This window comes from Myotis daubentonii, chromosome 3 (genome assembly GCF_963259705.1).
Source record: "Myotis daubentonii chromosome 3, mMyoDau2.1, whole genome shotgun sequence".
Taxonomy (NCBI): Eukaryota; Metazoa; Chordata; class Mammalia; order Chiroptera; family Vespertilionidae; genus Myotis; species Myotis daubentonii.
Genome location: NC_081842.1, coordinates 8,827,299 through 8,854,180, shown reverse-complemented (window position 1 = coordinate 8,854,180; position 26,882 = coordinate 8,827,299). Strand labels below are relative to the sequence as shown.

The 26,882-nt window shown below is 45.7% G+C and overlaps 1 protein-coding gene across 2 annotated transcripts; it reads left to right on the top strand.

Annotated features, from left to right (window-relative positions):
- The first annotated feature begins 606 nt into the window (after nt 1-606).
- Nucleotides 607-26,882, top strand: UBE2G2 (ubiquitin conjugating enzyme E2 G2). 2 transcript variants are annotated; one of them, XM_059686681.1, is made up of 6 exons: nt 607-754; nt 13,022-13,057; nt 13,150-13,195; nt 21,919-22,037; nt 22,696-22,836; nt 25,160-26,882. In XM_059686681.1, the coding sequence occupies exons 1-6, from the start codon at nt 712-714 to the stop codon at nt 25,270-25,272; spliced, it is 498 nt and encodes a 165-aa protein (XP_059542664.1). In that variant the 5' UTR covers nt 607-711; the 3' UTR covers nt 25,273-26,882. The 2 variants fall into 2 exon arrangements, with proteins under 2 accessions (XP_059542664.1, XP_059542665.1); XM_059686682.1 differs by lacking the exons at nt 13,022-13,057; nt 13,150-13,195 and having other exon boundaries at nt 653-754.

The following is a 26,882-nucleotide window of genomic DNA, read 5'->3' as shown; positions in this document are numbered from 1 at the left end:
GCCCCCTCCTCCCGGTGTCTTGAAAAGACGCCCTGCCCTGGCTGGTGTGGCTCCGTGGGTAGAGCCAGGGCCTGCGGACTGAAGGGTCCCGGTTGGATTCCAGGCAGGCGCACGTGCCCGGGTTGCCGGCTCCGTCCCCAGTAGGGGGCCTGCGGGAGGCAGCCGTCAATGATTCTCTCTCATCGATGTTTCTTTCGCTCCCTCTCCCTTCCTCTCTGAAATCAATAAATATATATATATTTTTAAAAGTCCCCATCTAAACGACGTCTGCCCAGCTCGCGTCCCCCGCTCGGCCGTCGCGCCGTCCTTCGTCCCCGTCCTCCACTGGACCCTCCTGCGGCCGCCGTGACGGAACAGGCGGTTACCAAGCACCCGACCCTGGAATCTCCGGGAAGACCAGGCGCCGCAGGAACGGGGGCTGCTAGAAGCGGCTTGAACCCCACAACGCGGCCGCAGGGCCGAGCCACCCGGGACCAAGGGCCAGAGACGCGCGACCCCCTCCCCGTGACGGGGACGTCCCACTCCGCCCCTGGCCGCACTCCGCCCCTTTCTGCGAGCCCCTCTCACTTCCGCGCCTGCCCCGCCCCCGCGCGCGCCCCGCGACCCGGAAGGGCTTCTGTGCTCCCGGCAGCGACCGGAAGTAACCCCGTCCTCGGGCGGGAGGATACGAGCTTAGCGGCGACGTCCGACGGCACAGCTGTTTCCCCGGCGATGGCGGGGACGGCGCTGAAGAGGCTGATGGCCGAGTACAAACGTGAGTCTGGGGCCTGCCCGCCGCCGAGCCTCACGTCGGGGCGGCGCCCCTTCGTCCCTCCTCCCGGCTCCCTGCTCTGCGCCCCGTCCCCAGTCTGTCGTTGCTCCCAGAGGCCTGGGCGGAGTGCGGGGCAGCGGACTCCTCACCCCACGGGCCTGCCCGTTTGTTCACGGTCAGCGGGCGGAGGCGGGGGCGGGGCCGGGAACCGCAGTGGTCTCCGGTCGCCCTCCGCCACCCTGCCCGCCGCCTCCTTGTGAGGAGGACGCGTTAAAGGACAGAAGTGACCGTTACTGCTGCGCTGGTTCAGAAATGCTTCAGTTACATTCAGTCGTCGTTGGTTTGTTTTCTTTGCCCATTTTAGTAATATGGTGACTGCCTAATTCCAGCCTTGCCCACATGCCGAGAGAGAAGGGGAGGGAAGCCTAACTGCGTAATGAGAAGTTTTTTCTTTAAAAAAATTTTTTTTATTGATTTCAGAGAGGAAGGGAGAGGGAGAGAGAGCTACAATCATTGATCATTGATCATTGATCATTGATCGGCTGCCTCTTGTACGCCCCTGTTGGGGATTGAGCCCGCCGCCCAGGCATGTGCCCTAAACAAGAATCCTAAGGTGACCATGAACCTCCTGGTTCATGGGTCGATGCTCAACCACTGAGCCACACCAGCTAGGCCATACCGAGAAGTTGGTTTTTGTTCTGTTTTTTGTTTTTTTTTGCCTCAAAAATTTTTTTTTTTATTGTTTCATTGCTTAAAGTATTACAAAGGGTATTACATATGTGTCCTTTTTTCCCCCCGCCCTTGACAATCCCCTGGCCTCCCCTGCCCCCCAGTGTCTTATCCTACCGAGAAGTTTTTTTAAAAAAAGTGTCTTAAGAGAAAGAACGTATTGTGATGAGTCTGAGGTGATTAGTCCAATACCTTTATTATCTATTTACTTTTCCAGTGAGAGTTATTCTTTCATATGTGTTCTTGTTACTAACACCCTTTCTTTTTAGCTTGAAGAAGTCCCTGTAATGTTTCTTGTAACGTCTGATTGGTGGTGATGAACTCCTTTAGGTTTTGCTCGCCTCCTTCATTTCTGAATGACAGTTTTGCTGGGGAGAGTATTTTTGGTTGGCAGGTTTTTTTCTTTCAGCCTTTTGAATATATCGTGACACTCCCTTCTGGCCTGTAAAGTTTCTGCTGAAAAATCTGTTGCTAGTCTAATCTGTCTCCTTATTGGTAGGAGACAAGCCGATCAATGATTCTCTCATCTTTGTACACAAGAAGTATTCTCTTGCTGCTTTTAAAACTCTTCTTGATGTAACTTTCCACACTTTAGTTATAATGTGTCTTGGTGTGGGTTCCTCGTGTTTGGAAATCTCTGAGCTTCCTGAATCTGGGTGTCTATTTTCTTCTCAGGGTTAGGAAAGTTTTCAGCCATTATTTCTTCACATACGATTTCTTCCCCTTTCCCTCTCCTCCTGGGAGAGCTATGATGGAAATGTTAATCCATTTGATGTCCCATAATTCCTTTAAACTGTCTTCTTTTTTTAAAGTTTTTTTTTCTTTTTGCTGCTCTGATTGGGTGAGTTCCACTACTTTGTCTTCAAGTTGACAAGTTGGCTTATCTTTTATGCTTCATCTAGTCTGCTCTTGAACTCCTCTAGTATATTTTTAGTTCAGTCAATGAGTTTTTTAGCTCTGTGACTTCTGTTGGTATTTCCTATGTTTCCCATCTCATTGTTGAAGTTCTTACTTTGTTCATCCATTTTTCTCCCCAGTTCAGCAAGCATCTTTATAACCATTACTTTGAATTCATTATCATTTATTTATCTCTATTTCATCAAGTTTTTTCCCTGAAGTCTTACCTGTTCCTTCATTTGCAGTATACATTTCTCTGTTTCTTCATTTTGCTTGACTCTGTGTTGGTTTCTGTACAGTAGTAGAAACAACCACCTCTCCCATCTTGGAGGGAAGTGGCCTCTTATAGGAGATGAACCTTGTCATTCAACCCTGTCATTCAGCTCTTAGTTGTCTTTCAAATTTTTGTGCTTGTCCAAGCCGTAGTTGAATGTGGTCAGTGTCCTGAAGGAAAGGGTCTCACCTCCTGCATTCAGGCTAGTTGTAAGCCACGCTCTCAGGCAGCAGCTTTTAAAAGTAGGCAAATATATATATATATAAAGAGCCAGGGGCCATCACGACCAAACGGATGACCGAACAGGCTGAGTGGGGCAACAAGGCCAGCAGGGGGGTTAGTGAGTGGCAACCAAACAGCCGAACAGCAGGCTGTGTGGAGCGACCAGGCCGGCAGTGGGGGCAGTGAGCGCTGACCAGGCCGGCAGAGGGGGGCAGTGAGGGGGGCGCAGTTGGCGGCAACCAGGCCGGCAGGGGGAGCAGTTGGGGGTGACCAGGTCGGAAGGAGGGCTGTGAGGGGCAATCAAGCTGGCGGGGGGGGGGCAGTTGGGGGCGACCAGGCTGGCAGAGGGGGGCAGTGAGGGGTTATCAGGCTGGCAGAGGGGGGCAGTCAGGGGCGACCATGCTGGCGGGGCGGGGGCAGGTTGGCAGATGGGGGCGGACCAGGCCAGCAGGCAGAGGCGGTTAGGGGTGATCAGGTTGGCAGGGAGGCCAGTAGGGGCGATCAGGCAGGCAGGCAGGCAGGTGAGCAGTTAGGTGCCAGCGGTCCCGGATTGTGAGAGGGATGTTAGGATCGGGCCTAAACTGGCAGTCGGACATCCCCCGAGGGGTCCTGGGTTAGAGAGGGTGCAGGCTGGGCTGAGGGGGACCCCCCACCCCCGGCACAAATTTTGTGCACCGGGCCTCTAGTATATATGTATGTATGTATGTGTGTGTGTGTGTATAGTCCTATGGGCTTGCAAGTATAAGCCTCGCTGCCACCAGAGCCAGTCTCTCTGGACGCGTCCCTTGGTTGGTAGTCAGAGAGATTGTGGCTCCTGACAAATATACACTCTTTTCTGGGTGATGCAGTGAGCTAGAGCAAGGCAGAAGGAGACGGCCAAGATGGTGTCTACAACCTATGTTCCTTGAGAGCAGCTACGTAGGCCTTTAAGTCTGGGCCAAACCTGAAGCCTGCTCCTCAGGCTGAAGCTACTGGACAATTGTGTAAGAAGCCTCCTTCGTAGAAAGACTGGAGGTGTATCTCAGTTCACTATCTGGGCGTTGCCCTGGGGTTGGTAGCCTGCTAATAATCACCTCTTTGATTGCCACAGTCCTGTGAGACCTAATAAGAATGCAAGACACCCCCTACCCATTCCTAACATCACAGCAAGGTGATCAAGGGGCAGCAGACATGTAGAAAGCTCCCTTCCAGGAGACACTGGCACTCTGGAGCTCTGCAGAGGGTGAGCATGATGCTAGCACTTGCCTTCTGAGGTCTCTGGAAAGGATTACAGTTTAATTAGAAGCCTGCCTCTCAGGCTGCAGTCATGATGATTTGTTAATAGGCCTTCTTCACAGAAAGACTAGGCTCCTGGGCCTGTTGCCTCTTGCTGTGCTCTGGGGTTGATAGCTGTTTAAAAAATCTTTCTCTGGCCCAGCTGGTGTCGCTCAGTGGTTGAGCGTCGATCTATGAACCAGTATGTCATGGTTCGATTCTCAGACCAGGCACATGCCCCGCTTGCAGGCTCCATCCCCAGTTAGGGCATGCAGGAGACAGCCGATCAATGATTCTCTCTCATCATTGATGTGTTTATCTTTCGCTCTCTCTCTCCCTCTCTGAAATCAGTAAAAATATATTTTAAAAAATAAATAAAATAAAAAGTCTTTCTCTGTTGGTTACAGTCCAGAGGGCCCACCAGTGTAAGCCCCACTAGCCACCAGAGGTAGGTGATGTAGAGGCGTCCCCTGACAGCATTCACAAATATTGGGGTGCCAGACTGGGGTATGAGCTCTTTTCTGGGTGACACTGATTATTATAGTCCTATGTAACCAGGATCATAGCTCCCTTGGCCTCCGGAGCCAGGTGATCAAGGGCAGTTGCAAAAATTGGGGCATCAGGCATGTGGTAAGGCTCCCTTCCAGGAGATACGGGTGCTCTGGAGCAGGGCCGTTTTTCCTGTTTGCCTGATGTGTAGTCGTCTAGTTGTTTTTTGTTTGTTTATAAGAGGGGAAAATGTGTCTTTTCAGGGTAATGAGTTCAGATATTTCTATGTCACCATCCTCTCATTGTGGTTTTAATTTGCATTTTCCTAATGACCAGTGACATTGAGTATCATTTAATATGTTTATACTAGGGGCCCGGTGCACGAAATTCATGCACTGGGGGTGTATGTGGGGGAGTGTCCCTCAGCCCAGCCTGCCCCCTCTCACATACTGGGAGCCCTCAGGCATTGACCCCATCACCCTCCAATCGCAGGATCGGCCCCTTGCCCAGGCCTGACGCCTCTGGCCTAGGCGTCCGGCCCGGGCAGTGGGGACCTGCAGTGGCAGCGGCCCCACGATCGTGGGCTTCACTTTAGGCCCAGGCAAGGGACCCCTAGCTCCTGGGACTGCCAGCTTCGACCGTGCCCAGCTCCCATCGCTGGCTCCACCCCTACTTCCTGCTATCACTGGCCAGGGCGGAAAAGGCTCCTGATTCTCCGATCATGGCTGGGGGGCAGGGCAAAGGCAGCCCCAGGGCCGCCTTTACCCTGCCCCCCAGCTCTTAGCTTCCCCCTGAGTTTCCGATCACTGTCAGTGGCAGGGGGCTTCTTCCTGCTTTCCCTTTCACCTCCCTGCATTGTGCCTACATATGCAAATTAACCTCCATCTTGTTGGCAGTTAACTGCCCATCTTAGTTGGCAGTTAATTTGCATATAGCCCTGATTAGCCAATGAAAAGGGTATCGTGGTACGCCAATTACCATTTTTCTCTTTTATTAGTGTTGATGCCATCCATAATATCTTTTTGAAGGTGTGTCTTGAGTTTTTTGCTCATGTTTTAGTTATGTTTGTTTTATTAAGTTGCAAGAATTCTTCATATAATGTAACCTCTCCTGAGCATATAGACAGCTGTCTTCTCCCTGTGTCCGTATGTGGTAACCTTTGTGTCTGTGTCCTCATCTCCTGTAAGGACACCAGTCAGATGACATTAGAGCCACCCCAGTGACTTCATTTAACCTGAGTCACTTTTTTAGAGATGCAAGTTACACATTTTCCTCCTCTTTGTTTTTTATTTTATACTAGAGGCCCAATGCACGAAATTTGTGCAAGAGTAGGCATGCCTTCCTCCGGCTGCTGGCACCAGCTTCCCTCTGGCACCTGGGACCCGGGCTTCCCTCTGGCCACTGGCAGGCACCCGGGACCTGGGCTTCCCTCGCAGCCCCTTAGTCCGGAAGGATGGTCAGTCTAATTAGCATGTTATGCTTTTATTATTGTAGATGTCCTAGAGTTTATTCTGTGTTGGTGCATAGAGGTGTTCATCATTCCTTTTTACAGCTGCAGGTATTCTCTAGGTAGATGTAACATGAGTTGACTGGTCCCCTCTGGATAGTGTTGGAATCATTTCCAGTTTTTTTGCCATTACAGATGGTCCTGAAATGAATAGCTTTATGCATGTATCTTTTCTTATTTTTACCAGTTTTTCTGTGGAATCGATTCTGAGACATGGGATTGCTGGGTTAAAGGTTAAATTTATATTTCATTTTGTGTGGCAGCTGTTTTTTAAGCCACTTTTAAAAAATGCTTTTAACAACATTGTCAAGCAATGAGTGGCATGGTCTTTGCAAATTTCTCTGGCATTGTTAAGATTTTGTTTCTCTTTTTGAAGTTGTTTTATCTGTAAATACAAAACTGTAGTGTGTGTGCGCGTGCCTATGTGTGTGTAGTCCACAGCATTCCTTCTATGTAGTGAACTGGGTTACTGTAGTTTCATACTGACCAGTAGATGCCGCTGTTGAATAAGAATGCTGGTGGGAAGGCTGCTGCATGTGGGCTGGTTCTCCAGCTAGTTAGACAACCCTTTGCTCTCTCCCTAAAGGGAGGGTGGCACAGAGGGAAGTTCCAAGGGGGAACTCCACAAATGAAGAAAGCCAGCTCTTTTTGGTGTAAGCTCCTCCTTGAGATTCCATGAGAATTATTGGTGTAATTATTTCTCTGTGTTGCTCTTAGGCACTCTTCTCCATTAACATTGACATTGTCATCCTTCCAACCCCAGCCCCCCTGTTCCCCTTAGCAATTTATAACCCATCTGCCTTAATCTGTTGTTTATTTCTTTTTTGTTGTTGTTGTTTTTACAAAAATGTGATTTGACATAAAAACCAGATGAGATTTCAGATGACTAGGTATATAAAGCCTGGGGTTACTTCTCCAAGTTTACTACTGTGAAGAGATACAAAGAGGGGCTGAGACAGCCAAGGTCTGTCTTGCCAAATCCAGCGGTCTCAGTCTCCCTGGTAATTGACCTCATTTGCACTTGGTTCTTCCCTCCTTGAAGTATTTACTAAAGCACTTGGTGTTTGGAACCAACACTTAATTTGTGTTACTTCACTGGCCTCACCTAACATCTTCTGCTGTCCCTTCCTCTTCATCCTTAGTAACAGACGTCCCTTTACTAGTTTCCTGGGTCACGGTTTCTCCACAGGTGTTACTGGCATTTTGAGTGCGATAATTTTCCCTTGTGTGGGACCCATTTATGGAAGAATGTTAAGTGCTCCTGGTCACTTCCTACCAGATGGCAGTAGCATTCCCCAGTCACTGTGCAATCTAAAAACAACCCCCTGTATTTCCAAATGTTCCCTGGGAAATACTGCTCTGGAGAATCCCATCAGGCCCTGGGGGCTCTGTGCACTCCCCATGCAGTAACTCCCCACTTTCTGCCTCCAACATCCATCCTTCCTGGAACTTCAGACTCATTCTCGACTGCTTGCTAGTCACCTCTGCTTGTCTGTTTACGGATGTCTCGGCCTTCCCATGTTTAAGTGAGAACTCTCCCATTCCAGTAATGGCGCCACCACTCGCTCAGTGGTTTGGACTCCCTTTGTTTGTCCTCACATAGCACATCAACTTTATCACCAAGCCCTGCCACCTCTGCCTATGGGCCACTTTACCACTTTCACAGTTGCCATTCCCGCCTAAGGCATCATCTTCCCTGTCAGAACTGTTGCAGTAACAGCTTTTAAAACTATTTACTAGCTTGAAATATAATGGGACAAAGAAAAAAGTACAAGGAAGGACACATTCAGCTTAGGGAGGTCTCAGAGAGAGCATTCCCAGCCAGGGGAAGTGAGAAGGCTGCCAGCCCTCTAGAACCCCATGGGGTGGGCCTCCCACCCCGTGGCAGCTCTTCCTCACAGGAGAGTCTCCTCCTTGTTTAGCTTTACTTTTCCATCAAAGCATGCATTCTTTTCTTTTTTAATCTGAGGATTTAGGGTCATCACATGCTCACTTGCTTAAGCTGGTATCCTCTGTCTCTTTAGGGAGCATGCCAGAATGTTAAATATCAAGCTCCATAATTAATCCAGTGACATTTCACCTAGTATTTCCCTGTATTTTTCCAGAGGTGGATTCATAGGGGATTTGTTATAATTTGGTATAAGTTGTTCTGCATAGAAGCATGTTGGTTGCTACTTAGAATCTGAAGCTCTTCTGAGTGATGACATCAGCAAGTGGGAAAAAAGATTCATAGACATGTCTCTTGATGCACATATATCTGTGTTCGTACTCCTATGAGGAGTTGCTGGGTCTTAGTAGGTAATAGCAACCTCATTTCCAAAATACCAACTTAAACTCCCTCCAGCAATGTGTTTTCATTGCTCCTTATCTGTACAGACACTTCTTATTTCAGTTTTCTAAATGAAGGGAGAGGGAGAGATAGAAACATCACTGATGAGAGAGAATCATCAACTGGCTGCCTCCTGCATACCCCCCACTGAGTATGCAGGGCATGTGCCCGACCTGGAATCAAATCATGACCACCTGGTTCATAGGTCCACGTTCAACCACTAAGCCACACCAGCTAGGCTGTGGCTTACCTTTTTGCTCTCTTAAGTAATCTTTGGAATATTTTTTTTAAAAAAGAGGTATCTTTTGATGTCAAGAGTTTCTTACTTTTAATGTTCTTAATTTTTTCAGTCTTTTCCTTTATGGTTAGTACTTCTTGGTTATTAACTGTATTATTACTTTTACTAGAGCATGAAGATATTCCCCTATATTATCCTCTAGGAGATTTATTGTTTTATATTTCATAAAACAACTGCAATTAATTTTGGGGGTGTCAGCTTATTGATAAAATTTACATTTTTTTCTAGCGTTTCATATAAATAGATTTCTTTCACTTAGTCTTTTGAGAGTAATTCATTTTTTTGGGTGTGTCAGTGGCTTGTTCCTTCATTGCCAAGTGCTGTACACAAGATCACACCTTGTTCATTTACAGAGGATGGACATTTGGGTTGATTCCAGTTTGGGTTTATATGAATGAACTTGTATGAACATTCATGTGTGCACCTGTGGGGATATATGTTTTCATTTCTCTTAAGTAGATATCCACCAGTAAAATTGCGGGTCTCAGGGTAAGTATACGTTTAAATTGTTTTTATTAGAAATGGTCAAACTGTTTAACAGACCATTTTGCATTTCTGCCAATGATGCATCAGAGATCCAATTGCTAAACTTGCCAATACTTGGCATTGCCTGTCTTTTTTTAAAATTTTTTTTATTTTAGCAATTCTGTTTTGAATGAATAAAGGTATTTTTACAGATAAAGATGTAGAGCCACATCTTTTTGTGGTTTTATTTTTCCTTTTCCTTATGACTCACAATGTTGAACATCTTTCCACGTGCTGACTTTCCATGCATGCCTTCTTTGGATGTCTGTTCACATCTTTTGCAGTGTTTAGAAAACTATACTGTGTGTCACAACACTTGTGAAAGTAGATGTGGGGGGTCTCCCTCCACCAGACAATTCTGTGACACCAGCTGGGTGCCCTCCAGTCCTGACACCATTTACCTGGAGATGATGTCAGATGCCAATTGTAAGTCCAGGTTGTCACCTGTGCTTCTGACTGATTGGCTATAAATTGACCCTCAGAGGGAAGAGATGGGTAGGGCAAGATACGGGGAAAGGGTGTGCAGCTTTGGTGCCCTCTCTGGGAGTGCTACTCTCCTAGCTCCTCTGCGTGGTCAACAGCCTAGAACAGGGGTGGGCAACCGTTTTGTGAGTGCATGCCAAAACCAGCAAAATCTCTGACTCAAAATACTTCCGCGTGCCAACCCTAAGTTTTTGAGAACATGTTACGCCTACTTGATATCTCTTAAGGTGTATGTATGTGAAGAACCTTGAAGAAATAATAAAATTCATTTGAGCGACAAAAACACAGTATATGATGATGAAAAATACATTTATTTTTAATGTATACATGTACACTGATAGTCCGACAGAAAACTTTATGACTCGGTTTGATATTATCACTGAGACTTTTGCTGCTGTATCACTGATGACAGAGATTTTACATCAGGTCTATATTTTGTGACTTTCAGAGATATGCATGAGCTACTACTTTCATCCATCAGGCTACTCCAATTATGAGACTTAACAAAATTCATCACTGAGAACAAAGATTCACAAGCGTATGTGGATAAAACCAAAACACTGGTCGGATCTAGGAAGGCAGGGAGAGTTAAGGCAGAAGCATAGAAATTGCTCTTCCCCTCTTTCGTCAATCCATGTCTATGGTCTTTAAGATAACTTGTTATGTAAAATTATTTATTTATCTAAGATGCACTTACAGTGAATTTATCTGAAAAATAAAAAAGTTGATATTAAGAAAAAAATTGTAAATGGAAGATTATAAGAGAGGGTTTCGCATGCCAGCAAAAGTTACTGGCGTGCCGTGTTTGGCACGCGTGCCAGGGGTTGCCCACCCCTGGCCTAGAAACTCTCTGAGCCTCATGCTATTGGGATTCTATGGAGTCCTCTCATAGGCATGATGGATCATTACCTACATCTCCCTCGGCGGGGGAGGGGGGGCTGAAAGTTCCAGGCTTATATCTAGTCTTATTTCTGTCTTTCTGGGAACCAGCCCTCATCCAGGAGCCACCCAGGAGCCCACCTACAGTCACCTCATTAGAACAAAAGACTCCTGTCACCCAGCGAGTTCAAGGGATTTAGGAGCCTTGTGTCAGAGACAAGGAGTTGGGCAGGACAGGAGCAGAGCCCTAATAGAACCAAAGATACTCCTGATTTTCTTATCACTTAGGAATGAATTTCCCAGGGTTTCAGGAGCACTGAGCCAGGAGCTGGGAACAGAGACCAGCATATATTTTTTATTATCTCACGTGTCCCTTCTCTCCTTTTTCTTATATATTTTGTTTTTTTGTACATAGTGTGAAATGGAGGGAAAGTTTTATTTTTAATAATTTTTAATTGATTTTTAGAGAGAAGGGAGGGAGGGAGGGAGGGAGGGAGAGAGAGAGAGAGAGAGAGAGAGAGAGAGAGAAACATTGATGTGAGAGCGAAACATCTATCAGCTGTACCCCCTATATGGGGGACGGAGCCCACAAGCCAGGCATATGCCCTGACTGGGAATGGAACCGACAACCTTTTGGTGCATGAGACAACACCCAGCCGATTGAGCCACACTGGTCAGGGTGAAAAGTGCTATTTTTTTTGTCTAAAGATTAGCATCATTTTTGGGAAAGCCTGTCCTTTCCATCTGTTCTGTAGTACTGCCTTCAGAGTGAATTGAGGGTCTGTATTTCCATGTGTCTGTTTCTGGTTGTGCTCTGTCCTATTCCATTGATTTATGGAACTCTGTGCCAGCAGAGTAGGGGCACGAGCGGAAGGCAACCAATGGATGTGTCTCTCTCCCATTGATGTCTCCCCCTCTCCCCCTCCCTCTCCCCCTCCCGCCTCCCCTTCTCCCCCTTTCCCTCCCCCCTTCCCCCTCTGTCTAAAAATCAATGGAAAAATCTCAGGTGGGGATTAACAACAATGAAATTATTTTTACATGTTTCCCATTATAATTGGTATCATTTTTATTACTTCCCTTTTCTAACTTGCTAATATATAGAAATACAACTCAGTTATATATACATCAAACTATTCAGCAGTATTGGCAAATGTACTTTTTCTAATAATTTTTCTTTAGGTTCCTTTGGACTTTCTGTGTATATTGGCACAGCATCTATGACTAATGACAAATTATTTTTTCTTTTCCAGTCCTTAGGCCTGTTTATTTAGCAGGGATTTGTTAATTTTATGTCTCTTTAAAAACCAGTGTTTAGCCAGGCAGGCGTGGCTCAGTGGTTGAGCGTCAACCAAGGAACCAGAAGGTCACAGTTCAATTCCTGGTCAGGGCGCATTTCCGGGTTGTGGGCTCTATCCCTGGTGTGGGGTGTGTAAGAGGCAGCCGATCAATGATTTTCTCTCATCATTGATATTTCTCTCTCTCTCTCTCACTCTCCTTCCTCTCTGTAATCAATAAAAATATATTTTAAAAAAACAAACAACGTTCACGTTTATAGATCTTCTGTTTGCATGTTTCTTACTATTTTAGTGATTTCCTCAGCCCAAATGGGGCATGCTTCCTTACTCCTGTTTGCCATCCTTATTGCCCATGAGTTTTCATCTTCTCGTATTTCTGGATTTGTTCACTGGGAGTATCTCATAAAAACTAGGAGGCCCGGAGTTAAAATGACATTTCTTAGTGGCAGCTTCTAAGTCCCAGAGCTGGGCCTCACCGTTTTCAACAACTACATAATAATCTTAAATTGCTGAGCAGTGCTGCCTCTCACTTATTTCTTAGTATTTCTGCTGTCAGTGCTGAAGTCTGATACTCTGTGGAATATTACATTTGTGGGGCTCATAGATTGTGCAGTGATGTTAGAGGCTGGCAGCTGGTCTGTGCAGTGCTCGATGTGCTTGGTTCAGAGTTAAGCTTTTGAAGCCTCAGTTCTCCTCACATCTCTAGTTTGTCAAAAGTTGGCATATAATATACTGTGTTTTTCAGTTGGAAAATAGTATACTGTGTTTGATTTATGAGCTTTAATCAAAATAACCAGCAGGAGTATTTTGGAAAGACAGTTAACTCTTTCTGTTTGTTTCTTCATCTGTAGAATGAAAGGGTTTTTAGTTCTAAAATTCTGCTGCTTTGCTGGAATAAAGAATTATTCACATAATCTTAATCAGAAATGTAACTGGAGCAGTCAGTCATTCACTTTGTACAAAGAATTTTGATCTGCTAATATGTATACTATATAATTTATAGTTTGTATAGTTTTTACAGTTGTTTTGTTAAAATGCCAACGTAATATTCATTCTGTTTCATTATGGTGTTACTTTTTAATTTTATAGAATTAACACTGAATCCTCCGGAAGGAATTGTGGCAGGTGAGACACTAAAGTTAACCTTTTTCTAATTTACTTTTAATAGCCAAAGCTGCCTTCAAAGTTACAATGTGGCTATTTTTCTTTTTCTGCAGGCCCCATGAATGAAGAGAATTTTTTTGAATGGGAGGCATTGATCATGTAAGTTAATCCTATGTGTTGTTAGTCTTTAAGACTTTACTGGAAATTAGATCTGCGCATTATGTTTGGCAGTGCAACTGTACTAAGAAGTGTTGATCAGAAAAAAGGGCAAGTGTGTCTGAAATTTAGCTCTTCTCTAGTCTGATAATCTGAAGCTGGGAAACACAAACATTTATCCATAAGAAATGAAAGTGTTTCCTTAGCACCACCAGTAAAAGGTTTAGTAAGCATTATATATTTGTAGAGTTTAAAATAAATGTTGAATGGTCTGTGTTGTGCTGAATTAGTTTCAAACAGCATGGGTGGCTTTGGCTTCAAGAACTTCTGAGAACCAAGGCTTTGAGGTTGAAAAGGCTCCTTCGTGTGGGGGTGGCCACCCCACCTGCATACCAGGACTGGTCTTGCCCTCTGCCTCTCCTGTGTGCATTGTCTGGCCTTCCATCGTCCCTGACCGGGAGACATGCTCAGTTCTTCTGAGATGACTGACCAGTGCGGTTCCTACCCAGTCTAGAAAGATTGTAACTGTGTTTCATGTACAGTGATGTTGCTTAAAGAGCAACAAATAGACCTCTGACTCTAGAGTCTTCTATGGCTCTATGACCCAGGCTCTTTGTTTGCCTTCTTTATACCTTAGATGTACAATTTTTTGGCTATTCTTAGACTTAGTGTATTTCAAGAAAATGTGGTCAGCTAACGTTTAGGTAGTTGAGATTTATAATCAGTCCTCAGTTTTCTCATGAGATGAGGTCTTCAACTAGCTAGGAAGTTTTCCCGTTGGATGCAGTGCCTTAATGGGAAGGGACTGGGAGAAGCTTGAAGCTGCTGCATCAAGAGTGAACTCTGATTTCCGGATGTAATTTTAAATGTAATCAGACTTTCTAAAATTTCCTGGCACTTGTATGACATTAGTTCCTAATATTTACATGTTAGTTTGAGAAACAAGTTGCTGCTGTCATCTATGAGTTAGATTAATACTAATATGTGAAAATTGATGTGAAGATAAGTTTTTTTTATACGCAAAAATGAGTAAACACTATCCAGAGACAGTACAGCATGCTAATGTTTCCTGATCATTTGTAATATCTTCATTGCTTGGGTCCATGATACCCATAGTGTTCCTGTGTTCAGTGTTTCTGGCATGAGCATGTCTTTGCAGCGTGTATTTGTAACTGCATTGTGTCTTTCACCCCACAGCATGGGCTCCAGGACAGCAATGACCTACATTCAATGGAATACTGTACTCATGTTAGCGTAGCTGTTTGTATTTTTAAAGAAACAAGATATCACACTGTAGGAACTTGTTCTGTAACCTGCTTTTCTCACTTACTGTATCATGTGCACTCCTTTGTGTTAACAACGACACATACACCAGGCAGCAGGCCTGGTTGTAGGGACAGATTTTGGAAGTCCCTCTGAGTGCAGGTCTGTGGGCACCTGATAGGCCTTTTGTCTCTGGGAGGTAGTGACTGTGCACAGCCCAGGAGACTATTTAGAAGCCCTTAAAGGGACACATGAGCCTCTCACTATGGCTTTTCAATAGTGTTTATTGTTTAAAATCTGTTAGGGTAACTATTACTAATTTTAGATAAACAGTATAAAATTAAATCAATATTATGAAAACCTGTCTTAAAAAGTAATTAGAACTGTTTTTTAGGTAGAGCACTTCTCTGTTTGAATAAAGCTTTTGCTTTAATGTGGAATTCCCCTGCTTCAGGATCTTGTGAGTTTGTGGGTTTTGGTCCTGTTCCAGATCCTTTCACAAACAAGAGGCCGTTCACCAGTGTGCTTAAAACATCTATTAAGGAATTAACTGTCCTCCCATTGATTCGGCTCACCCTCCTGTCTTGGCAGACAGCTGGCTGAGTTTCTCTACTTAGTGATAGGTTTTCTTTATTTCTTTTTATTCTTTGACTGTTTCTAGAGTTTCTTCCATACCCTAGTGTTTGTAAAAGTCATGCATGTCTCATTTTCCAGTTTGCAGCTTACCTTCAGAGCCTCCATCCCAAATGTGCCGGGAAGAAAACATCTTTTCACATGTCCCAGACACACAAACACTGAGAGCCTGTTATTAGTACTTGTTCACAGATATAGGCATAGTAGGGGTGACCCTGAACCTCCATCCTGAAAGAACAAGACTGGGGGGCTGGGGTGGGAGCACAACACATTAATGAACAAAGAAGAACTAAATAATAAGATCACCACTGCCCGTTGTCTGGTCAGTAGGGGAAAATAACTCTGGTGACTCTCTGCGGAGCTTATGTTAGAGTTGAAGCCTATATTCAGTAAGAAGGGCAGGGGCTTCCTATCAGACTGAGGGAGGTGGGCCAGCAGGGCATATGGCTGCCGTGGCTTAATGGTCTTGGGCCAGTCACTCTGCTTCTCTTACCTTCACTTATCTGGATCAAAACAAAGAAGTTCAGCATCCTTTTTTTTCTTTATTTAATGTTTTTTATTGAATTTTTTTTTTTTTGAGGGAGGAGGGAGATCTATTGGTTGCCTCCCATATGCACCCCAACCCGCAACCTAGATATGTGCCCTGACCAGGGATCAAACCCACAGCCTTTTGGTATATGGGACGACGCTCCAACCAGCTGAGCCACTTGGCCAGGACTTTAGCATCCATGAACTAGTGGCTTCATGTTCCAGGGTCTGGCTGTGTGACCTCTTTGGCCCCTGGCTGTGGGTTTGGGGAGCTATCTGAGGTCCTTAACTGTGGAGGTTGGACATGCTTTTTCTTTGGAGCCCTGTAGTATGGGGTACAGGACAGCTATTATATCCTCAATGGCTGGAAAAAACATAAAGTTCCTAGGAATTTTGCCACCTTGTTTCTGTCCTATCCCAGCATTCTTTTTTTTTAAAAAAAATATATTTTATTGATTTTTTACAGAGAGGAAGGGAGAGAGATAGAGAGTTAGAAACATCGATGAGAGAGAAACATCGATCAGCCGCCTCCTGCACACTCCCTACTGGAGATGTGCCCGCAACCAAGGTACATGTCCTTGACCGGAATCGAACCTGGGACCTTTCAGTCCACAGGCTGACTCTCTATCCACTGAGCCAAACCGGCTACGGCCCCAGCATTCTTGAAGTAGTTGGCAGTGGTGACCTCCCTGCCTGGTCCATGGCCTAGCTGCTGTCCCCTCTCTAGACCAGGGGGATCTGTCGGTTGTGACAAAATGACAAGGACTTCCTCTTCCTGAATGGTTGGGGACCCTTTGCTGACTCTACCTCCATGTTACTGTGGCACATTTGGGCCCAAGCTGGGTTACCACCATGGGTGCAAGGATCCCCAGGCTGTTGCTTCTCCCTAGGACTGGGCTTGACTTACATTAGGTGTGAACATCATGGTCACAGTAGCCACCCTTACATTAGGCTTTCTTGTTGACAGAAAAGTATCATAGAGCTTCTCTTATGGGTGTTGTGCTACCAAAACAGACCTGAGACATTAAGATAGATGCTTATAATTTGTATTGTATTCTCTGACCAAACAGTCCCAAGTCCAAGAATTTCTTCAATAGAAGTGCTATTGCAATGATGATCTCAGCATGAGCCCTGGCCAGCTTGGCTCAGTGGTTAGAGTGTTGGCCTGTGCACCAGGAGGACACAATTTCAATTCCCAGTCAAGGGCATGTACCTGGTTTGCAGTAATATGGACATGTCATTGTCCAGTGTAATTTACAGATCATCCATACAGTGGAATGCCATGTGGCTCTGGAGGGGCTCAGGCAGAATCCACATACTGCCCTAGAGATGTGTCCACAGTGGCTATGGAGAGGAAGAAGCAAATTATGGAACAGCAGGTATAGACCAGTGGCAACTGAGGTTGATTCCCTCCCCCCCCCCCCCCCCCCAACCACCATGGGACGTTTGGCAATGTCTGGAGACATTTTTGGTTGTCACAACTGAGGGGTAGGGGGAGCTCCACTACTGGCATCTGGTGGGACACTGCTAAACACCGCACAGTGCACAGGATGGCTTCCAGCACAGCACGGGGTTGTCTGGCCCAAGATGCAGCAGTGCTGAGGTCAAGAAACCCTGGTATGGCTTGAGGCGTTGCCCCAGTGTAAAATTTTTCACAGCTTTGTCGAGATGTAATTTATATACCATAAGTTGTCCTGTATTAAGTGTATAGGTCAGAGTTTTTCAGTCATCATCGCAATCTAGTTTTAGAACATTTCCAAGAAGGTCTTCATGCCCATTTGCAGTCAGTTTCCATCCCCACCTCAGCTGCAGGCAGCTCTACTCTACTCTCTACCTTAATAGATTTGCCTTTTCTGGACTTTTCCTGCAAATGGAATCATAAAATACCTTGTCTTTTGTGTCTGGCTTCTGGCACTCGGTGTACTGCATAGATTGCATTCCTCTGGGTCACAGAGTGTCAGTGGTTCCTCCCTTTTTGTTGCTGAGTCGTGTGATGGGCTCCATCTGATGTGTCCGCTCATCAGCTGATGGACACTTGGGTGTCGCCATGTTTGGGCTAGAGTGCTGCTATGAACTGTCTGTGTGGACATGCTTTTCTGTTTCTTTTGGTTGGATACGCAGGAGTGGAGTTGCTGGAGGATAGAATAAATCTGTGTTTAACAGTTTAAGAAACAGTCAAACTGTTTTCCACAGTAGCTCACTCATCATTTTATATTCCTACCAGCCGCAGGTGAGGGTGTTCATTTCTCCACTCTCCCCGCACACATACTTGGTGTTGTCTGGTGTGAAGTGGGATCTTATTGTGGAATTTATCTGCTTTTCCTTGAGGACTACACGTGTTGACTGGGTTGTATTGCCGGTTCCCCTCATGGCCTGCCAGGCTCTTTGGGACCCACCTGGAAGTGGAAGGTGTTATGAAGCCGGGTGCCTTTCTTTTTTATGCTTCAGGCGGTTATGTCTTTGGAGCGTAACCGTCCTTAGTAATCCAGTTCAAGTTTAAGTACTAATGAATGGGTTTACAATCTTTATTATTTAAACCCTTGTCACATGTATGAGACATTTTGTTCGTGCGCTGTGACAAAACTGAAAAAGGGAACAGCAAAAGCAGCTTCTTCACCACCTGCCCCAGCTGGAGAGCCATGTGGGCTGTGGTGCTAGGACATGCCCAAGGGCAGGTGGCTCACACCACGCGCGCCTAGCTGCACAGGTGATTGATTGTTATGGATGGTGCAGAATTGGGGCGCCAGGACTCCAGGAGGAAGCAGCAGGCAGCTGTTCCTCAGGCAGAGCGGACACTATGAACAGTGGTCAGGGTTAGACCTCCATGTTGCTCTCAGTATTTGCTCCTCAGCATCTGACTCACCTGAGGTAGTCATCAGAGGAGCGATTTGGAACAATTTCCTTTATAGAGTGCAGCGTGGGTATTTTGCTTTAATACTCGTCTCAACAAATAAATAAGTACCTATCTCAGAGCTCTGAAATAATTTAGGCCATTATTTTAATTAATAAGATAAAAAATAATTTTCAGGCTTTGAAGAATGTATAGTTGCCTCAGATAAATAAAATGTTTTGTTTCCTTGGTTTTTCTTGTACATTTTTTCCCCCTGAAGATTTTCAGATGAGGCATTTAGTGAAGAAAGGAGGCTATCACTTCTTTATTGCCTGGAGTATGGCACTAAAAGTTGTCCAAAAATAATACTAATTATGTCTCTCTGTCTTGCTTCAGGAATTTACTCGCTAGTGTTTTCCATCAGTCAGCTGGCATGCCACTGCCCACATGGGCCCAGCTGTAGGCTTGTCCCAGGCACCAGCACCTCTGGAAGAGAAAGGATCCCTGGTTTTAAACCAGTAGCGAACCAGAACATTTGAAAATCACTTTGATATTTAAGATGTGGGAACACTTTAGGAAATGTTTGATCATGTTTCTGAGGCTGCAGACGATCCAGTGGATTTTTTATTTTAAAGAAAGCTCTATTATGAGAAACAAAGAACTGTTATCAGAGTATTGAGCAAGTACCATTTGGCTCATTCCAAAAACATTACCCAGACATTTTTTTCCTCTACTAAATCAGAGGTGCCAGAAAGACTGAAGCACTGGCACGCATTCCTGACATAGTAACACTGTTGCTTTTAAAGATAATATCTCTGTTTGCCCAGCCTCTGAGTTAGCAGTTTGAACTGTTCTACTCTTAATTCTGGGACTGAACTGATTTAAGACCTTGACTAAGTCATTTCATCCTTCGATATCCCAGCTTTGCTTAAGTGAAAGCAGCACTTCCTGACAGCTTTCATCAGAAGGACATAAGGAGTGAGGACAGAGTGGCACTTCTGTCTGCTCTGAGGTCTTCTGGAAAAGAGCCGTGGGCCGATGGGAAACCTCACGTGTGTGGTCTGTCCTGACCCTGTGTGCAGAAAGAAAGGCTTCCAGGGCACCATTCAGGAAGAGCACAGCTCCTGGTGGTGGTGGCCTGCAGTCCTGTCCCAGGCGTCTGCCCTTCCCTGCAGCTTTGCTGGGCCACCTCTCTTCCAGGAGCCCACCCCATTCCTGCCTCTTCTTGTGGCTTTCCTGTCCTGGTTTCAGGCCAAGGCCCTGGGCGCTGTTATGCAGTGACACCCTCCAAAACAAAGTACCTATTCACTGTGGCTTCCCCCTAAAGTAGCAAGGACACAGTTTTCAGAATCAAGATTAGCCTCTTAAATTGAAACTATTTAGCTCCACTGAACACTTCTTGCGTTGTTCCTGTCTTGAGCATTTTACTACAGCCCAGCCTCCAGGCTTGTGACTCGGTCCTGGCGTCCACTATGGTGGTGTCATTGAAAGCCCTTAGTGTTGGCACCAAATGAAAATAAAGCTCTTTTCCCCAACCTTCCTCCCTCCCTCCCTCCTTTCCTTTCCTTTCTTTTCCTTTCCTTTCCTTTCCTTTTCCTTCCTTCCTTCCTTCCTTCCTTCCTTCCTTCCTTCCTTCCTTCCTTCCTTCCTTCCTTCCTTCCTTCCTTTAAATATGTTTTAAAATTGATTTTAGAGAAAGGAAAGGAGAGGGGGGAGAAAGAGAAACATCTGTGTGAGAGAGAAACATCGATCCCTCCTGCTCACACCCTGACCTGGGACTGAACTCTCAACCCAGGCATGTGCCCCAACCTGGAATTGAACTGGCAACCAGGACAATGCTCACTCAACTGAGCCACACCTGCCAGGGCTAAAGTTCTGTTTTTGAATTTTTTGACTATTTCCTTTAATTGTAGAGATAAGTGTTGTTTCTGATATTTGCAAATCTACTTAAATTTTTAAAATTTCACTGAATAAAAATAATTTTATCAAGATTTAAAATAAATTTATACTTTTAAAAGACAATTTCTAAATGTATATAGATCGTTTTAGAATATTTTAATTTTTTTCCTGTGCTATATCTTGTATTTATTTATTTTGAGAGGCAGCAGGTCTCCTGTGTTGAACTGCTTCTGCAGTGGCCAAGGCTTTTGTCCTTGTGATGGTACTCACTACCCTGTAGAATTAACATGCTGGGGTCATTGCTTGCAGTGGTTCTCAACCTTCCTAATGCCACGACCCTTTAATACAGTTCCTCATGTTGTGGTGACCCCCAACCATAAAATTATTTTCGTTGCTACTTCATAACTGTAATTTTGCTACTGTTATGAATCATAATGTAAATATCTGATATGCAGGATGTATTTTCAGGGGTCGCGACCCATAGGTTGAGAACCGCTGGCTTAGAGAAAGACAGGTGTTGCTAAAGAGACTTCTCGGTTCATAGGAATAGAGTGGAATTTCTTTTCTTATTGAGTTAATGGGTCATACCGAAAGTGGTTGCTGCTATTGTAGTGTTTAGTTGTTTAGCAATTCTGTTTTCTATAAAAATGTACATAGGAAAAATGGTCTGAAATCTGTTAATGCTACTCTAATGCAGATTTTATAAATGACATTTGTATGGGGTGGAGGCGTTCATCTCTTTTAAGTTTCAAGCTGGTGGCTCTCACTTCTCCTCTCCTGCCGGCCATGGTATTGTATATTGATCAAGAGAGTGTTCGTTTATATGCGTAGAGTTTTAAAGTGATAAGACTTCTGAAGTAGTTTAGTCTGTTTCTGCTACTTTCCACATGAGTTGGTAAACCCAGGTAGACAGGCATGCACGTGCCTGGTGACACTGAGTGCTTAGGTGACCGTGTAAGTGCAGGGTGTGGCCCCGAGCTTAGGCCTGCAGGTCAGGGCTTGCTTGCAACACTGCTGCACGTGTGCATACCTGGCCTTCTGTAGGAACCTGGCAGGGACCACACGTATGCTCTTTACCTGTTTCTGGAAGGTTAGAAAAACTACTTCTGAGGCTCATTTAAAAATTAAAAATAGCCTTTAGAAAACAACTCTCAACCCCTCATTTATTTACTACAATAGAATCTTGCTCTAACATGTGCCATAATTTATATCTTCCTCCTAAAATGTAATTGTATCACATATACAGAAAAGCAAAGTGTCCTCAGGGTCTTGCAGTGCTGGCCTTAGTTGTTTTCTCTAATCCTGTGATGATAGAGGTTCTGTGGCCCCACTGTTACCTCTATTAGTGTAAAAACTACCTGTGACTTTGTCTTTGTGCTCGTACCTAAGATTTAAACCAGGTTGGAACGCAACAATGAGACAGGATTTTCCATTCAGAAAAAGAACCAATTCATCATTAGTATTTAGATAATCTTTTCATGTGTAATTAAGCAAAAATGTCTTGAACTCATTTCTAAAGCGTGGTAGACATTGAAAAAATTACCTTCAAGTTCTGTGTATTTATGTCTTTCAGGGGCCCAGAAGACACTTGCTTTGAGTTTGGTGTTTTTCCTGCCATCCTGAGTTTCCCGCTTGATTACCCATTAAGTCCCCCAAAGATGAGATTTACCTGTGAGATGTTTCATCCCAACAGTGAGTACTTTGGGAAGTAGTTTTAGTGATTCCAGGAGGGGCCTAGAGTGACTCCATGAAAGGTAGTGTCAGTGAGTGACATAGACCACTGAAAACACTTTTATGTTCTGAACTTCAGCAAATTAATCATGGTGGTATTGACATCGTGGTTTCAGTTTAGAAGGACAGTTTAACGTAGATTAAAGGGTAAGTTACCAAGAGAAATCCGGTGTCTTTTAAAAAATACTTAAATAATTTCCGTTGTCTTTGTCCTAGCCATGTGAACATTTCTCAGGGATTTAATAGTAGAATTATTGTGGACAATCCTGATTATATTTTGGTGAAATATTTGATTGCCAGATAACCTTTCCTTTACTCCTTTTGGATGTAATATTTTTAAAAAACAACCATTTGACAGTGGAATTGTCCCATAATGACTAGAACTGGACAGACCAGCCTAGAGTCCGTCAGGGGGTGAGCAGTGACCTGAGCGGTCCGTATAGGCCCACCAGGACCATGTGGCTGGGAGCGTTGTGGATGGGAGCTTGACACTTGGGGCCTCAGGCTGTGTTCCAGCTGTACAGACAGCCGTTCTCGGTGTCTGCACCTCCTGCTCCCTGCCTCTGTGGCTGGGTCACTGGCCCGTTACCGCTCACCTGGTGTGTTCTGGCCCCCACAGTCTATCCTGATGGGAGAGTCTGCATTTCCATCCTCCATGCTCCAGGCGACGACCCCATGGGCTACGAGAGCAGTGCCGAGAGGTGGAGCCCCGTGCAGAGCGTGGAGAAGATCCTCCTGTCGGTGGTGAGCATGCTGGCAGGTGAGGAAAGCCTTGGCCACTGTGGGCTCGCTGCTAGTAGAGGAAGCCAGATAGCTCAGTGGCTGTGCCTCCTCCCTCATTTCATCCTCGACTTCATAATCCAGCTTTATGTCTTTGACGAGTTTATATATATACTTTTCTGCCTTTTCATTTCATGTTATTTGTATACACTGTTCCAAGCATAATCCCTTCTGTGTTTCTGACCTGAGTGCCTGGGCAATGGGGTGCTGTCTTTGGGTACAGGAATCCAGAGGGAGCATAATTTTTGGAAGGGAACAGTTTGGGGCATGAGTGTCTACCCTCCGGAAGCCATTCATTTGAGGGTGGGTCGTGGAAGTGAGGATATGGGATCATCTGTGGATAAGACAGTCGGTGACAGGTAGGACAAAGGGGATAGTGGAGGAAAGGGCACATAGAAGGAGAAAGGTCCTCACAGGAGTGGGGGAAGTGGTCTGGAAAATTAGGAAATGGAGGCATGTCAGAAGGAGAAAGGTGACAGTGCTGTCGGAGGTCCCAGCTGGAGGCCAAACTGAGCGGCCACTAGGTTTGGGCCGTTGGAGGTCCTTAGCTGACTGCTTAGGATTCAGTCAAGTCCAGGAACCTGAAGTCAAAAATTTCAGTGTATATGTTTTTTTTTTGTTTGTTGTTGTTTTAAAGAATAGTTTATTGATTTTTAGAGAAGAGATGAAAGAAGAAGAGGGAAAGAGAAATATCTATGTGAGAGTGCAGCATCAATCAGCTGCCTCCTGCACGCTCCTCACCAGGGATCCCGCCTGCAGCCTGGGCTTGTGCCTTGACCAGGAATCGAACCAGTGACCTCTTGGTGCATGGGACGATGCCCAACCAACTGAGCCACACCAGCATGCGTGTTTTAAGCTGGAGACTCTCTCCATTCTCACATGAGCAAACAGAATCAGACAAAAGGTGTCTGAAGACGAGAGAGAGGCTTTGACTTGGCTATCTTCAGATGTCAGCTATAAGTTCTATTATAAACATTTTTGCTCTAAATTATTTTCCTTTTTTGAAAGTTTTTAATGTAGTCTTTACACACTCCTCTTGGAATACCAGTCCCCTGCTCCGAGCTGCTTTTCCAGCACCGTCACCGCGCTTAGTCTGGCCAGGTGGTCTCCCGTTCAGTTATGTTGTCTGTCCCGGTGCTGCTCTAGGAGAGTATGGTCCTTGGGCCTCTGCAAGCCATTGGGGCACTGGAATTTCCTTGGGCAGAGGCTGTGGACAGGGATTGGGGGCTGGCTCTGTCTGTGCTTAGCTGTTCCCTGCAGTCTGGCTCAAACAGGGGTCCCCTAAGTGCCACATTCTCTGAGAAGCCTGCGTACCCCCAGTCATCCTGCCTCCTGCTGTCCTATTCTTCCCTTTGTAGCACTTAGTTTGACATGAGGCATTTGTGGGTCCATGAGAGGGTGTCTCTCAGAGGGCCCAGGTCATTGGGCCCCCTGCATAGCCAGTGTCCAGAATGAGGCCTCCCACCCAGGAGCTGGTGAGGAAGTGTTTGTTGAATAATGGAAGAAGAGAGGGAAACAGTGCTATTGGTTGGAGGATCACAGACGCTGTGGCAGCTTAGGGAAGGAGGCAAAGGGCTAGAGTCCATGCTAAGCTCAGGACTGTACTCATTGTTCTGCTGGCCTCTAGGCAGCCTTCTCTATTCTGATCTGGTTGCTTGTCGGTTTCTACATGGTGGTGACTGCTTGTACCTCTGTCACTGCTGGTTCCCCTGTCCACTTCCCACCGGCCCTGCCTACCTCTCTATGTCTGCTGATTCTATTCTGGAGCCACTGCTGGCCCTGTGTGGCCAGCCCATGGACTAGTCTGGGGCCAGATGTCCACATGGGCTGAAAGACCATGTGGGGCCACATCTGCCTGGCCATGTACTCTGGTAGTTGCTAGGGGGAGCTGCACCGAGAAGGGCTCTGAGAGAAGTGTCTGCACAGAGCAAGCCCTGGAGGAATAAGCTGGCGGGTGGGTAGTCTGTGACTCGCTGTCTGGGCGCTCCGCAGGTCATGTGCCAGTTGTCCTATGTGCTAAGCGAGGTAGATGACTTCTGTGGGCACATTTAGACGCTCAGAAGGTAGGAGTCATGAGAGTTGATCTTGCCTTGAGATGTGTCTCTCCACTGACCTCACGCCTCTTCTCAGGCGAGGGGCTGTTGTTTGTTTCTTAAACAACAAGCTTCCTCCCCAGCATTTCAGTCATCAGCATCTCTTATTTATTTCTGGGACGCATCTTGGGGGTGGAATGAAGATTTTGTCAATTCAGACCTTACTTTAGGAGCCCCTTTCATGTGGACAACGTCTGCCTTCTCTTCCAGAGCCCAACGACGAAAGTGGAGCTAACGTGGATGCTTCCAAAATGTGGCGGGATGACCGAGAGCAGTTTTACAAGATCGCCAAGCAGATCGTGCAGAAGTCTCTGGGGCTCTAAGGCCTTGCCCGTGTGTGTGCACACGCACCACCAGGCAGTCTCCAGTGTTTCTCCTCCAGGACACTGAGCGACAGGGACACTCTGTGCTGGTACCAAAAAAGGAAAGCTTGTGGAACTGCAGCTCTGGTCTTCTTTTCCACCCCTCCCACCCCAAACGGGCTTCTCTTCTGAAATTACAATTCACGTAGGATAATGACAGTTGGATGCAGCTTTAGAGTGTTCCAGCAAGGTGGTTCAGGTAGATTGTCAAAGCTGTCACCACTACCTCTCCCAGCTGAAGCGCCTGCGAACCCAACAGTTAGTAGCTTCCCTTCCCTCCTGAGTGCTGAGGGGGTCTGTGCTGGCCTCCTCAGGACTGGAGCCCAGGCAAAGGGCAGGGCTGGGCGTCTGTGGTCCCTCTGGCTCCTGTGTGCCCCACGAGCAGTGCGCAGCTGTTTCAGTGTGTTGTCTTTTACAAGCAGGTGTTTTTGTTATCTAGTTACATCTTCTTCATTTGTTGTGAATTCAAACTATCACACTTAATAATACTTTCAGGAAATAAATACTTTTTAAAATGTGGATGACTGAACATTGGGGCACATGGAGAAGCTCACTGCTACCACACAGACCAATGATCTTTCCTGATCACATTTATCAAAGATGACAGTCATGCCTCAGTTACTAATACAGGAAAATAGGAGGCTGAAAGTTTTAGTCACAGTTTCTTCTGGATCTATAGGAGTTTACCTTTTCCAGTCTCAAAACCAGGGAGTTTTAGGCTTTTGCACATTGTGGTTGCAGCAGGAACTTTGACTTATTGGGACAAAATTATTCTTTGCAACTTGGAAGGGATCTTTTGTTAGCGCAGAGCAGAGGCGTGCCTTATCTCCAAACTTGACCTGCGCTCACTTGTGGAAGTGTGGCACGCGGGGTCCCAGGCCCCAGTGGACATAAATCACTTACGTGTGGATTACAGTCAGTCTTCTCCAGTATGGGCGGCTCAGCAGTACGATGCCAGGGGCCATTATGAGCAATAACAGATCTGTTGCTTGCAGAATCACACATTCAGCCTATTTCAAACAGGTTACATTTAAATAGGTATTTCTATTTTTAAAATAAGGGACGGCCTTCAAGACATAGAATAGATCTTTCCTTTGTCCCTTCCTCCCCTTTCATGATGTGTCTGGTGGGTAGGTGTGGTGTGTGTTGCACTGCCACCTCACACATAATTTCTTGGGTTAACAAATACTGGCTAAAGGGGCTCCGTATTGGGCTTCATTGGAAACCAGATTCTCTCCTCAGAAGGGCGCCTTTTGAGATTTGGAATTAGTACAAGGACTTGTATTTGGAAGGGAGGGAAAGAGGTGTTGCACCTAAACAGTATTTGTAGGCTCATTTGCAGGAGGCCGAGCCTTTTCCACAGAGAGGGAAAGTGTGTGGGGATGTGATCTGTGGACACGGCTGGAGCGTGGGCATTGCAGCCACTTTAGCAGGTGGCCACGGGGGCTTCCAAGAAATCTGGAGAAAGAAGAGAGATGGTCTCTTTGCAAAACAAAGTATTTTTATTAATTTGTATTTATTAAATGGAAAGAGAATCCCCTGGTTAAAAATAAAGTTATATATTTTCCCCA